Source organism: Syngnathus scovelli, chromosome 16 (genome assembly GCF_024217435.2).
Source record: "Syngnathus scovelli strain Florida chromosome 16, RoL_Ssco_1.2, whole genome shotgun sequence".
NCBI lineage: Eukaryota > Metazoa > Chordata > Actinopteri > Syngnathiformes > Syngnathidae > Syngnathus > Syngnathus scovelli.
In genome coordinates, this window is record NC_090862.1 from 8,371,584 (window position 1) to 8,385,981 (window position 14,398).

The following is a 14,398-nucleotide window of genomic DNA, read 5'->3' on the forward strand; positions in this document are numbered from 1 at the left end:
CTTTCATAACACACCAGCTTCCACTCACACACAAATATTTATTTCATGCTGCAAACAAACTGAATGTACAAATGTAAAACATGTCACATATTCACAAATGACAATACAGTAGATTTGATTTATGTACATTTAACACACGCTTCTGCACATCTCAGATGCAAACGAGGCTTTGCGGAGTCGTCACCATGACGCAATTCCACTGCCGAATATTTACTTTCGTTTATGTCCATATATCTTATTTCACATTGTCAAGGTTCGATGTTAACTGACAGATAAACATACAGCAAATATCGTGGACGCCTGCTAAAGTGAAGGCTTAGAATTGCTCATAGATGGCAACAAAGCACAACTTTTGCCAGACCAAGCTCATCAACTCCTTTCAAATGATAATGTCGATCTGAATATGTTGCGGCTGGTTTTGTCCTCCCCGATACTAGTTGAAGAAAAATGATAATCAATGAATAACGTCAAATGAAATAGAAGCTGCGCTACACTCAAGTCTTTTGGTTATTAGAAAGTAATCCTTCTACAGTGACATCGCAAAATCTTTGTTAAAAAAAAAAGTACTATAATGGTGACACTGTATGAACAGTGAATAAATACAAATAAATGCTAAAATACTGGGGATCTGACACATTTGCCAGATGGATTTTCTAGTTACAAATTCTGAAAATGTACGCATAGGTTTATCCCCATTAAGATTTAATTTATCATGATTTTTGTCATTACGGGTGTAAACATTAGCTATTCCTGTCAGAGGAAACATATGACATTTTTGTTTTAGTAAGAAGAAAAAAAACTAAAATGTTAAGTCGTTTCAACTGTATTAACGGAGTGATGATAGTTGTCTGGAGTTTTGTGTTTATAGGTGTCCCCATGCCTCGGGCGGGGGGAACTGGTCCACTTCCCCCACCTCGTTGCACATTACACCCCCAAGTGTGAATGCCAGTTTGTAACGCAGGCGAACCTTCTCCTGAAAACATGCAAACAACAAACAATGACTGCGAGTTAGCAAAACGTGAGGTGACGTCAGCTGATCCGTATTGAGAGTAATGTGACATTTGCGTGTGTGGGTGTGACTCACCTTCATTGGATTGGCCAGCAGCATGATCTGTGTGATGGAGGCCGGGGGCAGGATGGGGTTGAACGCGGCCAGTTCTGTTCCCGAAGGAGGCTGCAGCTTCACCTTCATTGACTAGAATAGGATAATTGTATAGTGATGACATTAGATGATGACAAATCACTACTTTTACATTAGTCAGGCTTGGCTTTGTTAAAAATTAAAGCTAGTGCCAAGATACCACAAGATGGTGCCAAAGCATTGCTTTTGTTAGAAGGGGCTTTGGCGCCATCTTGTGGCTTCTTTGGATGTTTCAGAAAAAGCACAACTTCTTACCTTTGGTACAGCAGCTTGCAGTACCACCCCGTGCACAGGGAGTGGTGCCGTGTTGAGCATGGACACCACCATGACTAACACGTCGAGCCTGCCGGGGGGAGAGTCGGAGGCAAAGTTGAACAGAACTCGAACGCCGTCCTTGTCGTAGGCGGTGACCGGCAGCACTTTACCTACAGCGGGAAGAACGGGTTAGCGGCTAGTCGATCGGAAGCCAGCAGACATGACACCCAGCCAATTAGCCAAATCTATTTGAGTGTAATCCGTTAGTCGGTCTTACTGGGTCTGATGGCCTCCAGAGGAACGTGAACATTGCTCAGGGATATCTGCGCCGCTCTGGCAGGGCTTCCCTGAGCGGCGGCGTGGGCTGGGGAGACCGGGTGGAACAGCGGGCTGCCCGGGACGGAGGCTAGGTTCTGGACCTTGGTGTGGGTCAGAGCAGGCGAGCTGGGCAGAACGGTTTGAAGGAGAGATGCTGGAGAGGGGGAGTTCGACACGCCCGCAGGGGGAGGAACGACTGGCGGCGCCCTGAAATTGCTTCCCATCATCATATGACTGGGAAATGTGCAAAGTCACATGTTTTATTCATCACAGCTATTAGAGATAACATACAAATTGTGACTAATATAACAAAGTAGAAAAAAAACATACCTTTTGTGATCGGGGAAGCCCATCATAGCCAAGTCTTGAAGATTCTTGAGTGAGGTCAAGTCAGGTTCTGCCGGGGGTAAGAGTGGAGCCGGGCATAGAGCGCTCCCAAACAAATCTGTACACGATGCAGGGGCCTGAAGGCACGGAAAGCCTTTTGAGCATTTGTTCTGTGTACCTTTTCCTTTTTATGTGTGTACTAGAAGGGACAACGTGGAACTCGCAGTGGAAAATACCTGCAAAGAACTCCATTGATTGGTCGCTTCGTTCACCTTTGGTTTGGGTTGGTTGCCTGCTAATGCGGGGTCCTCATCTTTTAGTCCTGCAAGAGATACAAAATTCATTTAGGGTGTATTCAGATCAGAAAAGTCCTTTAGTTCGCTTGTGTGGTCCGGGCCAAAATCAGACTTAATTGTTTTCGTTTGGTGCGGTTCCTATTCCTATTTTGCAAGTGAAATATATTTTGTCAACACATCCACGCTTGTGACGATCTGTGCTCCCATTGGAGAGCAATGACCAGGGTGGCTCACAGAGCACAGACCCGGAAATAGAGGAAAAATGCAAGTCCTACGTGCTGCGTTCCTGCTCTGCATATTTGTGCTGTTGGTTCGGATGTACACTGTTTGTATTCACACCTGAAGCGAACCGAGACCACTTTAAAAAGTGGGTCTCAGTCTGGTTCTTTAATCCGCACCAGGATTCATTTGTGTGTATTCACACCTGCATAAAGCGTCCGGACCAGTGTTAAAATCGAACCCTGGTCTGAATACACACTTAGACTTTTCAACTGTTTTTGCTTATAAGTCAAGGAGTTGTGCGAGCACCTAACGACAGCAGCTCCTGATCAAGAAGCGAGAGCGCGTCGGAGGCGAAGTCAGGCGGAGGGTGAGCCGGACCGCTGCCCTGACGGGCCGGAGAGCCCGTCGGCTGTTTAGGAGGCGGCGGCAGGGCGGGGAAGGATGAGTCTCCCAAGATGTCTGACAGATCGCCGGAGAGCAGCGCGGGGACTGCGGGTTGAGGAGGGCTCGGCGGGTCAGCGCCGCCGGCCAGGTCCACGAGTGTGTCCGTCGTCTCTGGTGAGTCTGGAAGGTAAACGCGGCAAGATTGTGACGCGCCGGATGAAAAGATGGCTCATGAGTGCGTGTGTCATTTCTATATACTGTCAAACCTCGCTTTTCAAATGTCCCGGTTCTCAAACAAATCGGAATTCGAACGGAAAATTCGAGATTTCTTTGTTTCGGTTGTCGACGGTGCTGTGGTGGAGAGAGTGAGCAGCACCAGATTTCTGGGGGTGCACATCGGTGAGGACCTCTCCTGGCAAAGAAAGCTCAGCGCCGCCTGTACTTCCTGCGGAAACTCAGGCGAGCGAGTGCTCCTCCGGCCGTAATGACTACATTCTGCCGTGGGACCATTGAGAGCGTCCTCTCCAGTTGTATCGCTGTCTGGGGTGGTAGCTGCACTGAATACGACATGAAGGCCCTGCAGCACATAGTGAACACGGCTGGTAAGATTATTGGTGCGTCACTCCCCTCCCTGAAGGACATTTACACCTCCCATCTCACCCGCAAGGTTGCCACGATTGTGAGTGATGTGAGTCACCCCGCTCACTCTTTGTTTGATCTTCTGCCCTCTGGGAAGAGGTACAGGAGCCTGCGCTCCCGCACCACCAGACTCACAAACAGCTTCATTCTCTGGGCTGTTAGGATCCTGAACTCTCTTCCCCCTTCTGCATAGCATCCTGTACTTTTGCGCTATCTTCTGACCGTCTGCTGTATGCACACTTGCTCCATTTTTGCTCTTATTATTTATTGTGTTATTTATTTATTATTTATTCATCACTCTTATTTATTCATTGTTTGTGCCTTCTTGTTTTTTTTGTGTGTTGTTTACTTGTATGTATATTGTGTACTATGTCTTGTCACTGTGGGATAGTGGGAACGTAATTTCGATTTCTTTGTGTGTCTTGGCATGTGAAGAAATTGACAATAAAGCAGACTTTGACTTTGAAAACACAAAGACGCTATTAAAGCAATGCGACAGTGAGCGCCCGGCACGCTGCGGTTGCATGATCGGACCAAATGAAGCTCCCTGCGCACTGAGGTCTACTTAAATTTTGGAAAGTACATCAGGACTTTAAAAATATTTTCTAAATTTCAGCGACGGCTCTGTCACAATAATGCGACCAGCGCGGTGCAGTTGCGCGGTCGGCAGTGCGCTACAGTTGCGTGATGGACAAAAATGCACAAATGAAAAAATGCTTAAATAAGGCGTTTTTTTTAGTCTTGGAATGGATTACATTTTTTCTCTTAATTTGTAATGGGAAAAACAGACTCGGAATTTGATCGATTCACTTCTCGTACTGCCTTCTGGAACGGATTATGGTTGAAAACCGAGGTTTGACTGTGTGTGTGTGTGTGTGTGTGTGTGTGTGTGTGTGCGTGTGTGTGTGTGTGTGTGTGTGTGTGTGTGTGTGTGTGTGTGTGTGTGCGTGTGTGTGTGTGTGCATTTTCTCTTGTGTGTCAATGTGTGGGCTCATATAATCGTCTAACCATTATGTCCACGAGGCTCCAGGCTGTCTCCATTGATGGGCAAGCCCTCAACAATTTTCTTGTAGGCGTTGATGACTCTGGAGAGGTCATCGCTGGCCTGCAGGATGTCACCTGAGCAGAGTAACCATTCATCCCTCGTTAAGAGTTCATCAATTTTCCTTAACTGATCGGGTGGAAGAACTTGGCAAACCTAAACTGGTGTCGTTGTCCTCAGCCTCTGTGGCCATTTTGAAAGCGGCCCGCCTCAGCTTATCACAGCGGTCATACAGTTCCTAAGGCAGCAAAGAGCAAGGTTGTCAAGTAAGGCTTTGATGTGACGTGACCTTTTTTTAAAAGGCAAACCTTCATAATCTCCTTGTCAGACTCTGACGAGGAATCTTTGTCGTAGTGGGACAGCATCTCGGACAAGAGCTTGACGTTGATGTTTACCTCCTCCAGCGTGTTGCAGCGTTTTGATGCCTTCTGCACCCGCACCTCATCCTGGGGAATGACAGACGATGTAATCGCAAAATCAGCTCTGGCGGTTACCATGACGACAAAGTTCGTAAATACTAAACAAAATAATTGTATGAAATATTTGAAGATAATTTCGTTTAGATTTTAAAACACGACATGATTGTTGAAGTGTCTCACCTCCTTAACCATATTTTTGATTAACCTGTTGGCCTCCTGGAGGTCTTCAGGATTTTTGCTCCGGAGAAGCTCAGTAAGGAGCTGTGGACACACACACACACACACGCACGCACGCACGCACGCACACACGCACGCGCGCACACACACACACACACACACACACACACCAACATAGAAACATTGCCGACAAAACAAGCGCAAGTAACTGAGTAATCATCTGGAGCAGTTTGCAATCTGTTTATCAAATATCATAACAAAAGCTTGCAGACCTTCCCCATGTCTTCGTTGTCAAACACAGGGTGTTTGGGCCGTGTGGGCGGAGAGGGAATCAAAGTCCGGTCCAGCGGCAATTCTGGGTCCCGGGTCACCAGCCCTTTGGGAAGAGAGTTGTCATGAACAGAGAAAGGGAGAGGAAAAGAAGGCTGCTCCAAATTGTGTCAAAGCATACCTTGTCTTCTCAGTGTTTGGTAGGCTTCGTTTATCTTGGGCTCATTAGGGAATGCCACGGTCCAGCTGTACAGCATTTCTACAATCTTTGTCTTTGCCTTCTCGGGTGCGCTGTCGCCCATGTACTGGAAATCAGTGAAATTATCAGGTTTGGCCAAACATTTTGAGGACCGGGGTGGATCCCCTGAGATAGATGGGGGTCCGTTGTACAGCAAATAAGAGAACTCACCTTTGGAGACACGACTTTAATCAACTCGTTTAAAAATCGATATTTTCCAACTTCATTATGAAACCTCCTCCCGCAGTTTTTCATGCACGCCTCTAACACCTGCGCACACAATCAAGATATTTAAATCAATCAAGCTTGCTTATGCTGCACAGAAGATTGTTCTTCTTACTGTAAGAGCCTGAAGAGCTTCCCATTCTTGTGGTGAGTGGATTTTGTGGACTAGTAATGGTATTGCAATTTGGGGGCTGCAGGAAGAAAGTTCAAATAATATATATTTTTCCCAGGGGAGGAAAATGACAAACGTTTTGTGAATATAAAACAAACCCTTCAAGTTCTTTGTTGACTTGGTCACAGAAGCCAATGATGTACTCCCAGTCCTCTTGTCTGTTAGTTGGATGGGTGGCTTTATCTGAGACACACACACGCGCGCGCGCGTCCATATGATTTGATTATTAGTCCAATCATACAATTCATAACTCGTGTCAAGTCAACAGACATATTTAAAAACAGATCTCCACCCTGATGACTGACATGATGCACACATAGACCAGTGACGACCATAATGGCGCCGAAAGTGCTTGAAAGCAGTGCTGACATCTACTGTATAAAATAATTTACTGTATTGTGACCCTGGCATTGGAATCTGCATGATAGCAGGTATGTTTTGATTGATAAAATAGCAATAATCACTCACTGAGCCAGGATTCAAGCGACTCCCCTTCCTGATACGCCATAGCAATCAAGGCATCGCGAGATGTTACGAGCGTATAAACGAGAGTTGCGTATAATGGCATTCTTGGCTAAATATAATACATTGTAGGAACAAAAAATTGCATATAGTAAAACATAAATTCAACCACAGTACAATTAGAATTTTATTGTTGTTTGTATTTCAAACAACATAATACATTCATACAATATTTGTATTTTTGGAAGGCATCGTTACGGGCTACTAAACTGTGTGTCTGGGTCCTAATAGACGAACTGACATTTTCAACATGGCCACTTCCATTAGTGGGTTTTTAAAACCTTGGACGCCCAGGTAATGTTGCGTTGCAAATCTGTAATGTTACTCTAGCATTAAATTTAATGTAATTTTACTCTATCGCATTTTTTTCAAGGAAAGTTAAATAGACAGTCGAGAAATGTTGCTGCCATGTTTCATGATGATCAGTACAGTCCGACTGGACTTTATGCATGCACATAGGTTTGCATATATGTTTGAATATCATCACTAGATATTAATTTCAATAATATCTTGTTTTGTTGGTTCAATGAGGCTTGTGTTGATAGATTCATCCCCTCCCATCATTGCACATAGGAATGTACAGCATTGTTATACTGATTATGGTGCCAACAGCATTCTTCTAACTGAAATGTGTTACAAATTATTATGATGGCCTGATATGCTGAATGTTTTGTGTATGGAGGGTGTTGGCGATGCGATGGAGCAGATACAATCCATACTACCTGGAGCCAGAGGTGAGGAAGGAGGTCTATGACAAACCAGAGACAGAACTCACCGAAGAGGAGAAGGAAGAGCAGGCACTGAAGACTCTCAGGCCCATCAAGGCAGCTGAAAACAGCGTCACCAGCTCTGTTTACCATGATCCTGTCATCAGGTACCTCTCATACATCTTTAATGAGCCAAAATAGCAAAACTTTTACTCACCCTGTGCTTAAGTAGAAATACAGATAATGTGTTTTTTGGTTGAGTTGTTGGAGAGTAAAAGTTTAGAGCTGTCACAAAAGTAAACACTGGAGTACAGATACCTGAAGATTTGATTTGATTGCTGATCGTTTTATTTTGGGTTTTCCAGTAAGTTCATCAACATGATGATGAAGCATGGAAACAAAGTTTTGGCAAGGGAGATCATGACAGAGGTACAAACACACTTGTATGTCCTCACATCTTCAGAGAGTGAATTAAAGAGTGTGATATCGTCAGTTCAAAATGTGTGTGCTCCTTTCTCAGACATTGGAACAAATTAAAAGGAAACAGGTGGAGAAGTACCACAAAGCTCCAGAAGGAAAGAGAGAAGAGATTGAGTGCAACCCTTATGCCATCTTCCATCAAGCGTTAGACAACTGTAAGCCTGTTGTTGGTCTTTCCAACATCCAGAAAGGTGGAAAATATTACCAGGTCAGTTTTGATTTCATAAAACTTAATATTGCAAGTAACAAATAAAATTTTAAAACACAACACCCTTTCGTCACTCAGGTGCCAGTTCCGCTAACTGAGAACAGGCGACGCTTCCTTGCCATGAAATGGATGATCACAGAGTGCAGGGAGAACAAGCACCGGCGCACACACATGTACGAAAAACTCTCCCAGGAGCTGATGGCGGCCTCTGTGAAGGAAGGAAATGTCTTCAAGAAGAAGATTGAACTGCATAAGATGGCCGAAGCCAACAGAGCGTACGCGCATTACCGTTGGTGGTAGAAGTGCACTGGACTGGGGGGGCAGTCGTCTTCTTGACATTGAATGGTGTCATGTAAATAATGGACTGGAGGGCTGAAGAATTTGGAGCGACAGGGATGGCTCAAGACATCAGAATTGTAACGTCGGAATTCATTTCACTCGTGTTTGTGTGAGTAGTGGAGGAACTTCTTTTACAGGTATAACAAACATAAATTACATTTTATACAATATACAAATTAGTTGATGCGGCTGAATAAAAGGGCACAATTCAGGCTGTATTTTTATTTCAATCTAAAATGTATTGGAACAAATACAAAATAGCATTGACAAACCAGTCTGCCAAAATAAAACCACAACATTCACACCTTGTAAACCTTGAATGCGGAACTGCAATGCAAATCTTTAGAAAGAAAATATTTCTCAAAACTTCACCTGATATTCCTACTTCTTTGCCTATTGTCACACATCAGAAAAAGTGTCAAACCAGCTTATATCTTATCAGGAATACCACAACTTTAACCTTTAAATGTTTTCTCATGGAAAGGAATTCTTTGAAAATGTATAAAACTACAATGAATAAATACAAGAATAACTAATGTGACTGAACCGCAGGAATTGAACTCCGAGGCTCTATTGCACAGTCTTGATATCCATCATGAAAATTGCTGCTGCATTCCATCCCCAATGTCCCTCTGTGCCACCTTCAGTCTGCAATTTCGCTGTAGTAGTATCTGTGCGCCGTGCCACTGAGCACCCAGCCCCCCGCCCTAAATTCCAGGATCTCCAGCAACAGCAAGCGGGCCATGGAGGCGAGGCCCTCCTGGAGCAGGAAGCCGTCGCGCAGCAGGTAGAAAAGTTCGTCCATGCGCTGGCTATTGGCCTTTTCCAGCTGCTCCCCGATGCGATGGAGCTGCAGCACCAGACAGTCCACCTGAGAGGATGCACCAAAGCTGGAGGTGAGTACAGTGCTACGAATAATTCTCCTGGTTTGTCCTTGTGATGCCACAAGAAGGCAGAAAAGCAACTAAAACAGGATTGTAACGTGTCAACACTATACATCTAGTCCATACGCAATTGTGAAGCAATATAACATAAATGACGATTCAGTAGACACAAAAACCACATTCATAAGAGACCTCATTGAAAAAAAAAAAAGTGTGCACTCTTTCTCACCTCTTCTTCATTCGTCAAAGCGTCGGGTTGCGCCAGCCTCGTCAGACAGTCGTAAACGGGGTTGACCAGTGCCACCATGGGCATGTTGTTCACCTGGTGGACATCGCAAAAGTTAGAACCAAACCGAATCATTTTAAACATGCATGTGATTGGTTGATTCTGAGAACAGTCACATCCCATACGAGGGTGTGCACACGTGTGCAACTGCATAATCTCAGTTATGTGAGGCGTTCTCATTCAATGCAATGAACAGTGAAAATCAGATGGTGTCGGTGGTTGCACACTCACTTTGAGGTAGTCGTAGATGTTGCAGATGAAGGTGACGAAGCAGATCCACTCCTGCAGGGAACGAGCTCGGATCCCCTCGCGTTCCTTGAACTCCTGCTGGAGCCTGTTCAGTAAGTTCCTCCTGAACACGCTGCCGTTGTTCTGCTTGGCCTCCGCCTGTTCCGCACAGTAGATTTTCACAACATCATTTTGTGAAAACCTTTCACCGATTTTACCATAAAACTTCATTTTTAACAATAATGGCCTCTGTTTTTGCACTTAAAGTCTTACTCCTGGTATAAATTCAAATATAGATACTTGCTGCAATTGCGTAAATAAACGCACCCCTGGCCACTTATGCGGAACTGCACTCCATTACATGTAGGGCATCTCTTGACATTGCAAGCACCTGTGCAATTGTGTAGCAGATACGTCCTGCCTCCTTGCTGAACACTTGGTCCTTCAGCGACTGATCCACGATGATGTTGGACACCTTCTCCAGATTCACTGACCCTGGATCTGGAAGATGATGTTAGAGTACGCTGACACCTTTGGGGATTATTCGTATGTTGAACGCACCTTTCAAGGCTGTTTTGAGCAACATTTGCGTTTCTAGGTCAAACGATTGGATTCTGTAGTCCTCAGGAGAGTTTTCCATAGCTGCAGAGAACACCAACGAATGCAATGACAAACATTATTTCGAAATGCATAGCGTATTGGGATTTTTGTTTTATATTTCACAATAGAAATCACTTGAAATGAGCAGTCCATAAAAAAACTTAGAATTTTAACTCCCACCTAAACTATTTAGCAGCGACAACAATAGCTCCGAAATCCTGTGGTGTCATCAAGTTGGCTGCAGACTAAAGAGAGCAAGGATTAACATGAGCAAACTCGGGTCACATTCAAGTCGCAGTGCGATAAATGAGCAAGTTACTAACAACACCCCCAAACACTTTTGGTTATTCATGATATCAGTTACGAGCAGTTGTGTAAAAAATGTTTTGTTTTGGTTGTTTTTAAATCGAACGTGATGCTACCAAGCTAGCTTGTTTACTCGTAATCAACAAGTAGGAGTTAAGTTTAACGTAAGAAGAGTTTAATGTCGAGTTACAAAAACATCTGGTTTAGATTTTATTACTTACGTTTGCAAAATCTTACGCAAAATGGAAAGTTAATTGAAGATTTTTCGCGTCTTCACTCGCATAGGTATGGCGTACTGGATGCGTTCAAAGATGAAATATCATTACAAGATAAATCTTGTATCCACACGCGTAGGTAAATTTAGTATTTCAAAGATACAATATTAGCACAAGATCGTTTACCAAAGCTAGGTCGTTGCAACGAGACAAACTCTCGGTTGCCGCCTTGCGGTGAGAGCCCCCTGCCTTCAAATTATTTAAAATTCGAGATATATTTTGTAAGTATCACATGTTAATTGTTAAAAAAAAATCTACTAGAGTGTTGAATTGTACTTTACTAAGCACATTTATAATGAATGGTCCAAGAAGTGGTTTAATCATTTAATGTAGTTGTCTACGCCATCAATGGGTGGCGGTATTGTACTTTTATATTTTTCAACCGCGTTGGCTCATCACCTGGAAGTAGTAACAGTCAATGGTGGAAGCTGCAGTCGTTTGACTTGCTCATGTTAGATTTTCCAAGTCTTCGTGAAGGATATAGGGCATATTTTTTCATCAAGGCCGAAAAAGTTATCCAAGTAGGTTATTGATTGCACAGGTTATTATGACCTTTGTATTCCTCTTCACGAAATGTCGTTGTTTGCTTAGCTTTTTACCAAGTCCTATAACATGCCCTCTACTGGGTTTGTTTACAATGATTCTCACATTACTACTCATCTTTAAGTGGTTTCACCATTTTGTCTTAATTTATCGCTCCATTTTATGAATACAAAAGAGAGGTTGAATCTTCAAATTTTCCATTTTCCTCTCGCGTTTAAGTGTGCTTGGAAAATGGAAGGAATCGACTGCTGCTTGATTTTAGATGAATTACCAAGCGCAAGTTTACGCCTGTATATTCTAAAATTGTAGTTATTTTCTGGAAGACCAAAATCAATTTATCCACATCTGTCATTGTTTGATGACAACGGGAGCACAAAAGTCACAATGAATCCTTATTTGTCTGTTTGAAAAGGTAGCAGAGCCCTAAGTGACATGGTGGGCTATGACCCTGCGGCGCAGGGGTCACTGCTCGGTGCCTGGGAGGCCGCTCTGGCGGGGTCGGCCGCTGGCATGGTCACCCGAGCCCTCATCAGCCCTTTGGATGTCATTAAAATTCGATTTCAGGTAGCGTGACAAAGCTGGTGGACACGAGTATTGCGTTCTTGATATTATTATCTCTTTTCCTTCCAGCTTCAGATTGAGAGTCTTTCCTCTCGAAGAGCAGGAGGGAAGTACTGGGGATTGTTTCAGGCGGCACGTTGCATTCGCAGAGAAGAGGGCCTTCCTGCTTTTTGGAAGGGGCACGTCCCCGCACAGCTGCTCTCCATCTGCTATGGAGCAGTGCAGGTGCTGTACAATCGACCCGCCGACTATCGACGTAGAATACTTTAAAGAGTCACTCGTGATTGGTGAAGCTGATCGAGAGAGACCATACAATGACCCTCCCACGCACTTTAAAGACAATAAAAATGACACTTAAAGCAAAATAGAGTTCAAAACTGTGATTCAAGTATTTTAGTACCCGTCAAACAAACTCTGTATACTGTAAAAAACGATAAAAAAACAGCAGTGGTGCGATGAAGTTAATGAAGGCCTCTGTGTGTGTAAAAGCTGATATTAAAATATGTAGGATTTCTGTTGCAGTTTGCCGCTTTTGAGTTTCTGACCAAGGCGGTCCACGACACGACGCCGTTCAACAGCCAGACGTCCGGGGTGCATTTCTTTTGCGGAGGCTTTGCTGCTTGCTCGGCCACGGTGGCGTGTCAGCCTCTGGACACGCTCAGGACACGCTTTGCCGCACAGGGCGAGCCCAAGGTGGGAAGAGGCCACTCAAACCAGGCCAACCGGAGTGATACTTTGGGCTGAATTGTTTTGTGCATTTGCAGTTGTACAGGAACCTGACGGATGGCGTGCGCACCATGTGGCACTCTGGGGGCGCGCTGACGTTCTACCGTGGCCTCTCACCGATGCTCATTGGCGTGTTTCCGTATGCCGGCCTGCAGTTCTTCTTCTACAACGTCTTCAAAAGGCTGCTGGCCCCGCCACCTTCTGCTGGCAAATCCGGAGGTCAGTGCACTTAGGTCATGTTGTCATGCTTTTAATATCAGTTACTGTGGGGGGTTTTTTCAGGGTTTTTTTCTTCTTTTCGTCTCTTGATTATTCACGTGTTTGTGTGTGTGTTTTATTTTTGTGTGCGTTGAAGAAAATCTCAGAACTCTGCTGTGTGGCAGTGGAGCTGGAATGATTAGCAAAACTGTCACCTATCCGTTAGACCTGTTCAAGAAGAGACTACAAGTTGCAGGCTTTGAGGAGGCCAGAGTTCACTTTGGACAGGTCAGCTGAGCCCTCACTTAGCATACAACAATACTCTCTGGCAAATATTCGATCATTACTCTGTTTCTGTCATATATAATACTACAAAGTGTCATTTTGTCTCCTATTAAAAAAACGTAATTTGGGTGGCTGGAACGCATTGTCAGTTCCATTCAGTTCAGGGGAGATATGGATGATTTGAGATTGAGTCAAAGCACACAAGTGACACCCCCCCTCTCAAAATAGGTGCGCCGCTACCGAGGTTTAGCAGACTGCGTGGCGCAGATTGCCAAAGAGGAGGGCATGCCAGGCTTCTTCAAAGGCCTCTCTCCCAGCTTGCTCAAGGCGGCCCTGTCTACCGGCTTCACCTTCTTCTGCTACGAATTGTTCCTCAAGGTGCTCCGAGACCTCAAAGTGCCGGCAAATAACGGCCACCTCGACAGTCGTGCAGCGGCAAGATAGCCAAAGCGGAAATGGAATCACGGCCACTTGCCGTTGACTTGGCACAATGTACAGTACGCTACTTTTGTACACTGAAAACATTTATTTATGAAAGTATTCTATTATTATTATCTATTATCATGTCTCCAAAAGTTTTATTTTTTTCTAAATATGATACCCAGCTTTGCACATTTTTAACCATTTTGTTACGCCTTCGTTCATGTGTTGTTGTCTTTTTGGGTTTGTGTTTACTCCCGAGTGAGCTTCGGACGCTCTCGACGGCAGCATTGAAGTTCACCTGGCGACCATTTCTTGGCGTGCTCACACTGACCGTACAGGTGTTTGTTGCTTTTTTTGTCAACACGGGTTCTAAGAAAGCCAGAGAAGCAGATGATGTCCTCTGTTTCCAAAAGTTGGTTTCTTATATGCAGAACGGATCAAACTTGGAGTCAAGGGACCTCTGTCCTGTTATATGCTGTGTACTGTACTCAAATGCAAAATAAAAAAGCTACATTGTTTTATTTAGCATGTGAAAAGGGCCAGTTTCTCAAAAAAATATTTTGCGCAGGAGGGAAGCGAGTCATGAGCAAATCACCGACTTGCAATTTACAACTAAAATTCTATAATCTATTCAGTGAACTAGTCTTCATTTATTCCCAACACTGATTTATTGTTTTTGTTGTATTAGCGCATCAAAAATGT

At 44.2% G+C, this 14,398-nt stretch overlaps 4 protein-coding genes across 7 annotated transcripts; 2 read left to right on the top strand and 2 right to left on the bottom strand.

Moving 5' to 3' along the window:
• Positions 1-18: 18 nt before the first annotated feature.
• On the bottom strand, positions 19-6,672 carry gga3b (golgi associated, gamma adaptin ear containing, ARF binding protein 3b). The gene is made up of 17 exons (XM_049745825.1): positions 6,594-6,672; positions 6,224-6,308; positions 6,069-6,144; positions 5,900-5,998; positions 5,672-5,795; positions 5,493-5,596; positions 5,224-5,304; positions 4,933-5,070; positions 4,781-4,862; positions 4,591-4,701; positions 2,866-3,123; positions 2,278-2,363; positions 2,045-2,178; positions 1,674-1,948; positions 1,397-1,566; positions 1,085-1,195; positions 19-973 (listed from the first exon to the last, which is right to left on the bottom strand). Exons 1-17 carry the CDS (start codon positions 6,631-6,633, stop codon positions 863-865), a joined length of 2,085 nt encoding a protein of 694 aa, XP_049601782.1. The 5' UTR covers positions 6,634-6,672; the 3' UTR covers positions 19-862.
• Positions 6,673-6,784: 112 nt separating this feature from the next.
• On the top strand, positions 6,785-8,917 carry mrps7 (mitochondrial ribosomal protein S7). Of its 2 annotated transcripts, none has more exons than XM_049745838.1 (5): positions 6,785-6,941; positions 7,330-7,521; positions 7,720-7,783; positions 7,875-8,042; positions 8,121-8,917. In XM_049745838.1, exons 1-5 carry the CDS (start codon positions 6,898-6,900, stop codon positions 8,340-8,342), a joined length of 690 nt encoding a protein of 229 aa, XP_049601795.1. In that variant the 5' UTR covers positions 6,785-6,897; the 3' UTR covers positions 8,343-8,917. The 2 variants fall into 2 exon arrangements, with proteins under 2 accessions (XP_049601795.1, XP_049601794.1); XM_049745837.2 differs by lacking the exon at positions 6,785-6,941 and adding an exon at positions 6,950-7,106.
• On the bottom strand, positions 8,589-11,130 carry mif4gdb (MIF4G domain containing b). 2 transcript variants are annotated; one of them, XM_049745839.2, is made up of 7 exons: positions 10,907-11,129; positions 10,560-10,624; positions 10,341-10,421; positions 10,171-10,280; positions 9,783-9,938; positions 9,495-9,587; positions 8,589-9,252 (listed from the first exon to the last, which is right to left on the bottom strand). In XM_049745839.2, exons 3-7 carry the CDS (start codon positions 10,417-10,419, stop codon positions 9,025-9,027), a joined length of 666 nt encoding a protein of 221 aa, XP_049601796.1. In that variant the 5' UTR covers positions 10,420-10,421; positions 10,560-10,624; positions 10,907-11,129; the 3' UTR covers positions 8,589-9,024. The 2 variants fall into 2 exon arrangements, with proteins under 2 accessions (XP_049601796.1, XP_049601797.1); XM_049745840.2 differs by lacking the exon at positions 10,560-10,624 and having other exon boundaries at positions 10,907-11,130.
• A 202-nt stretch (positions 11,131-11,332) lies between these two features.
• Positions 11,333-14,221, top strand: slc25a19 (solute carrier family 25 member 19). 2 transcript variants are annotated; one of them, XM_049744194.2, is made up of 7 exons: positions 11,333-11,481; positions 11,916-12,067; positions 12,134-12,289; positions 12,587-12,757; positions 12,829-13,009; positions 13,146-13,276; positions 13,502-14,221. In XM_049744194.2, exons 2-7 carry the CDS (start codon positions 11,936-11,938, stop codon positions 13,715-13,717), a joined length of 987 nt encoding a protein of 328 aa, XP_049600151.1. In that variant the 5' UTR covers positions 11,333-11,481; positions 11,916-11,935; the 3' UTR covers positions 13,718-14,221. The 2 variants fall into 2 exon arrangements, with proteins under 2 accessions (XP_049600151.1, XP_049600152.1); XM_049744195.2 differs by having other exon boundaries at positions 11,353-11,501.
• The last annotated feature ends 177 nt before the right edge of the window (positions 14,222-14,398 follow it).

Coding starts and splice junctions, on each gene's coding strand:
- gga3b (XM_049745825.1), bottom strand. CDS start 6,633: ATGGCGTATCAGGAAGGGGAGTCGCTTGAATCCTGGCTCA. Junction 5,796..5,899: donor TTAAAGTCGTGTCTCCAAAG/GTGAGTTCTCTT, acceptor ACTGATTTCCAG/TACATGGGCGACAGCGCACC. Junction 974..1,084: donor TGCTGGCCAATCCAATGAAG/GTGAGTCACACC, acceptor GCATGTTTTCAG/GAGAAGGTTCGCCTGCGTTA.
- mif4gdb (XM_049745840.2), bottom strand. CDS start 10,419: ATGGAAAACTCTCCTGAGGACTACAGAATCCAATCGTTTGACCTAGAA. Junction 10,281..10,340: donor GCTCAAAACAGCCTTGAAAG/GTGCGTTCAACA, acceptor ATCATCTTCCAG/ATCCAGGGTCAGTGAATCTG. Junction 9,253..9,494: donor CTTTGACGAATGAAGAAGAG/GTGAGAAAGAGT, acceptor GCATCCTCTCAG/GTGGACTGTCTGGTGCTGCA.
- mrps7 (XM_049745837.2), top strand. CDS start 7,045: ATGTTGCTGCCATGTTTCATGATGATCAGTACAGTCCGACTGGACTTT. Junction 7,784..7,874: donor CAAGGGAGATCATGACAGAG/GTACAAACACAC, acceptor CTCCTTTCTCAG/ACATTGGAACAAATTAAAAG. Junction 8,043..8,120: donor AAGGTGGAAAATATTACCAG/GTCAGTTTTGAT, acceptor TTCGTCACTCAG/GTGCCAGTTCCGCTAACTGA.
- slc25a19 (XM_049744194.2), top strand. CDS start 11,936: ATGGTGGGCTATGACCCTGCGGCGCAGGGGTCACTGCTCGGTGCCTGG. Junction 12,068..12,133: donor TCATTAAAATTCGATTTCAG/GTAGCGTGACAA, acceptor TTTTCCTTCCAG/CTTCAGATTGAGAGTCTTTC. Junction 13,277..13,501: donor CCAGAGTTCACTTTGGACAG/GTCAGCTGAGCC, acceptor CTCTCAAAATAG/GTGCGCCGCTACCGAGGTTT.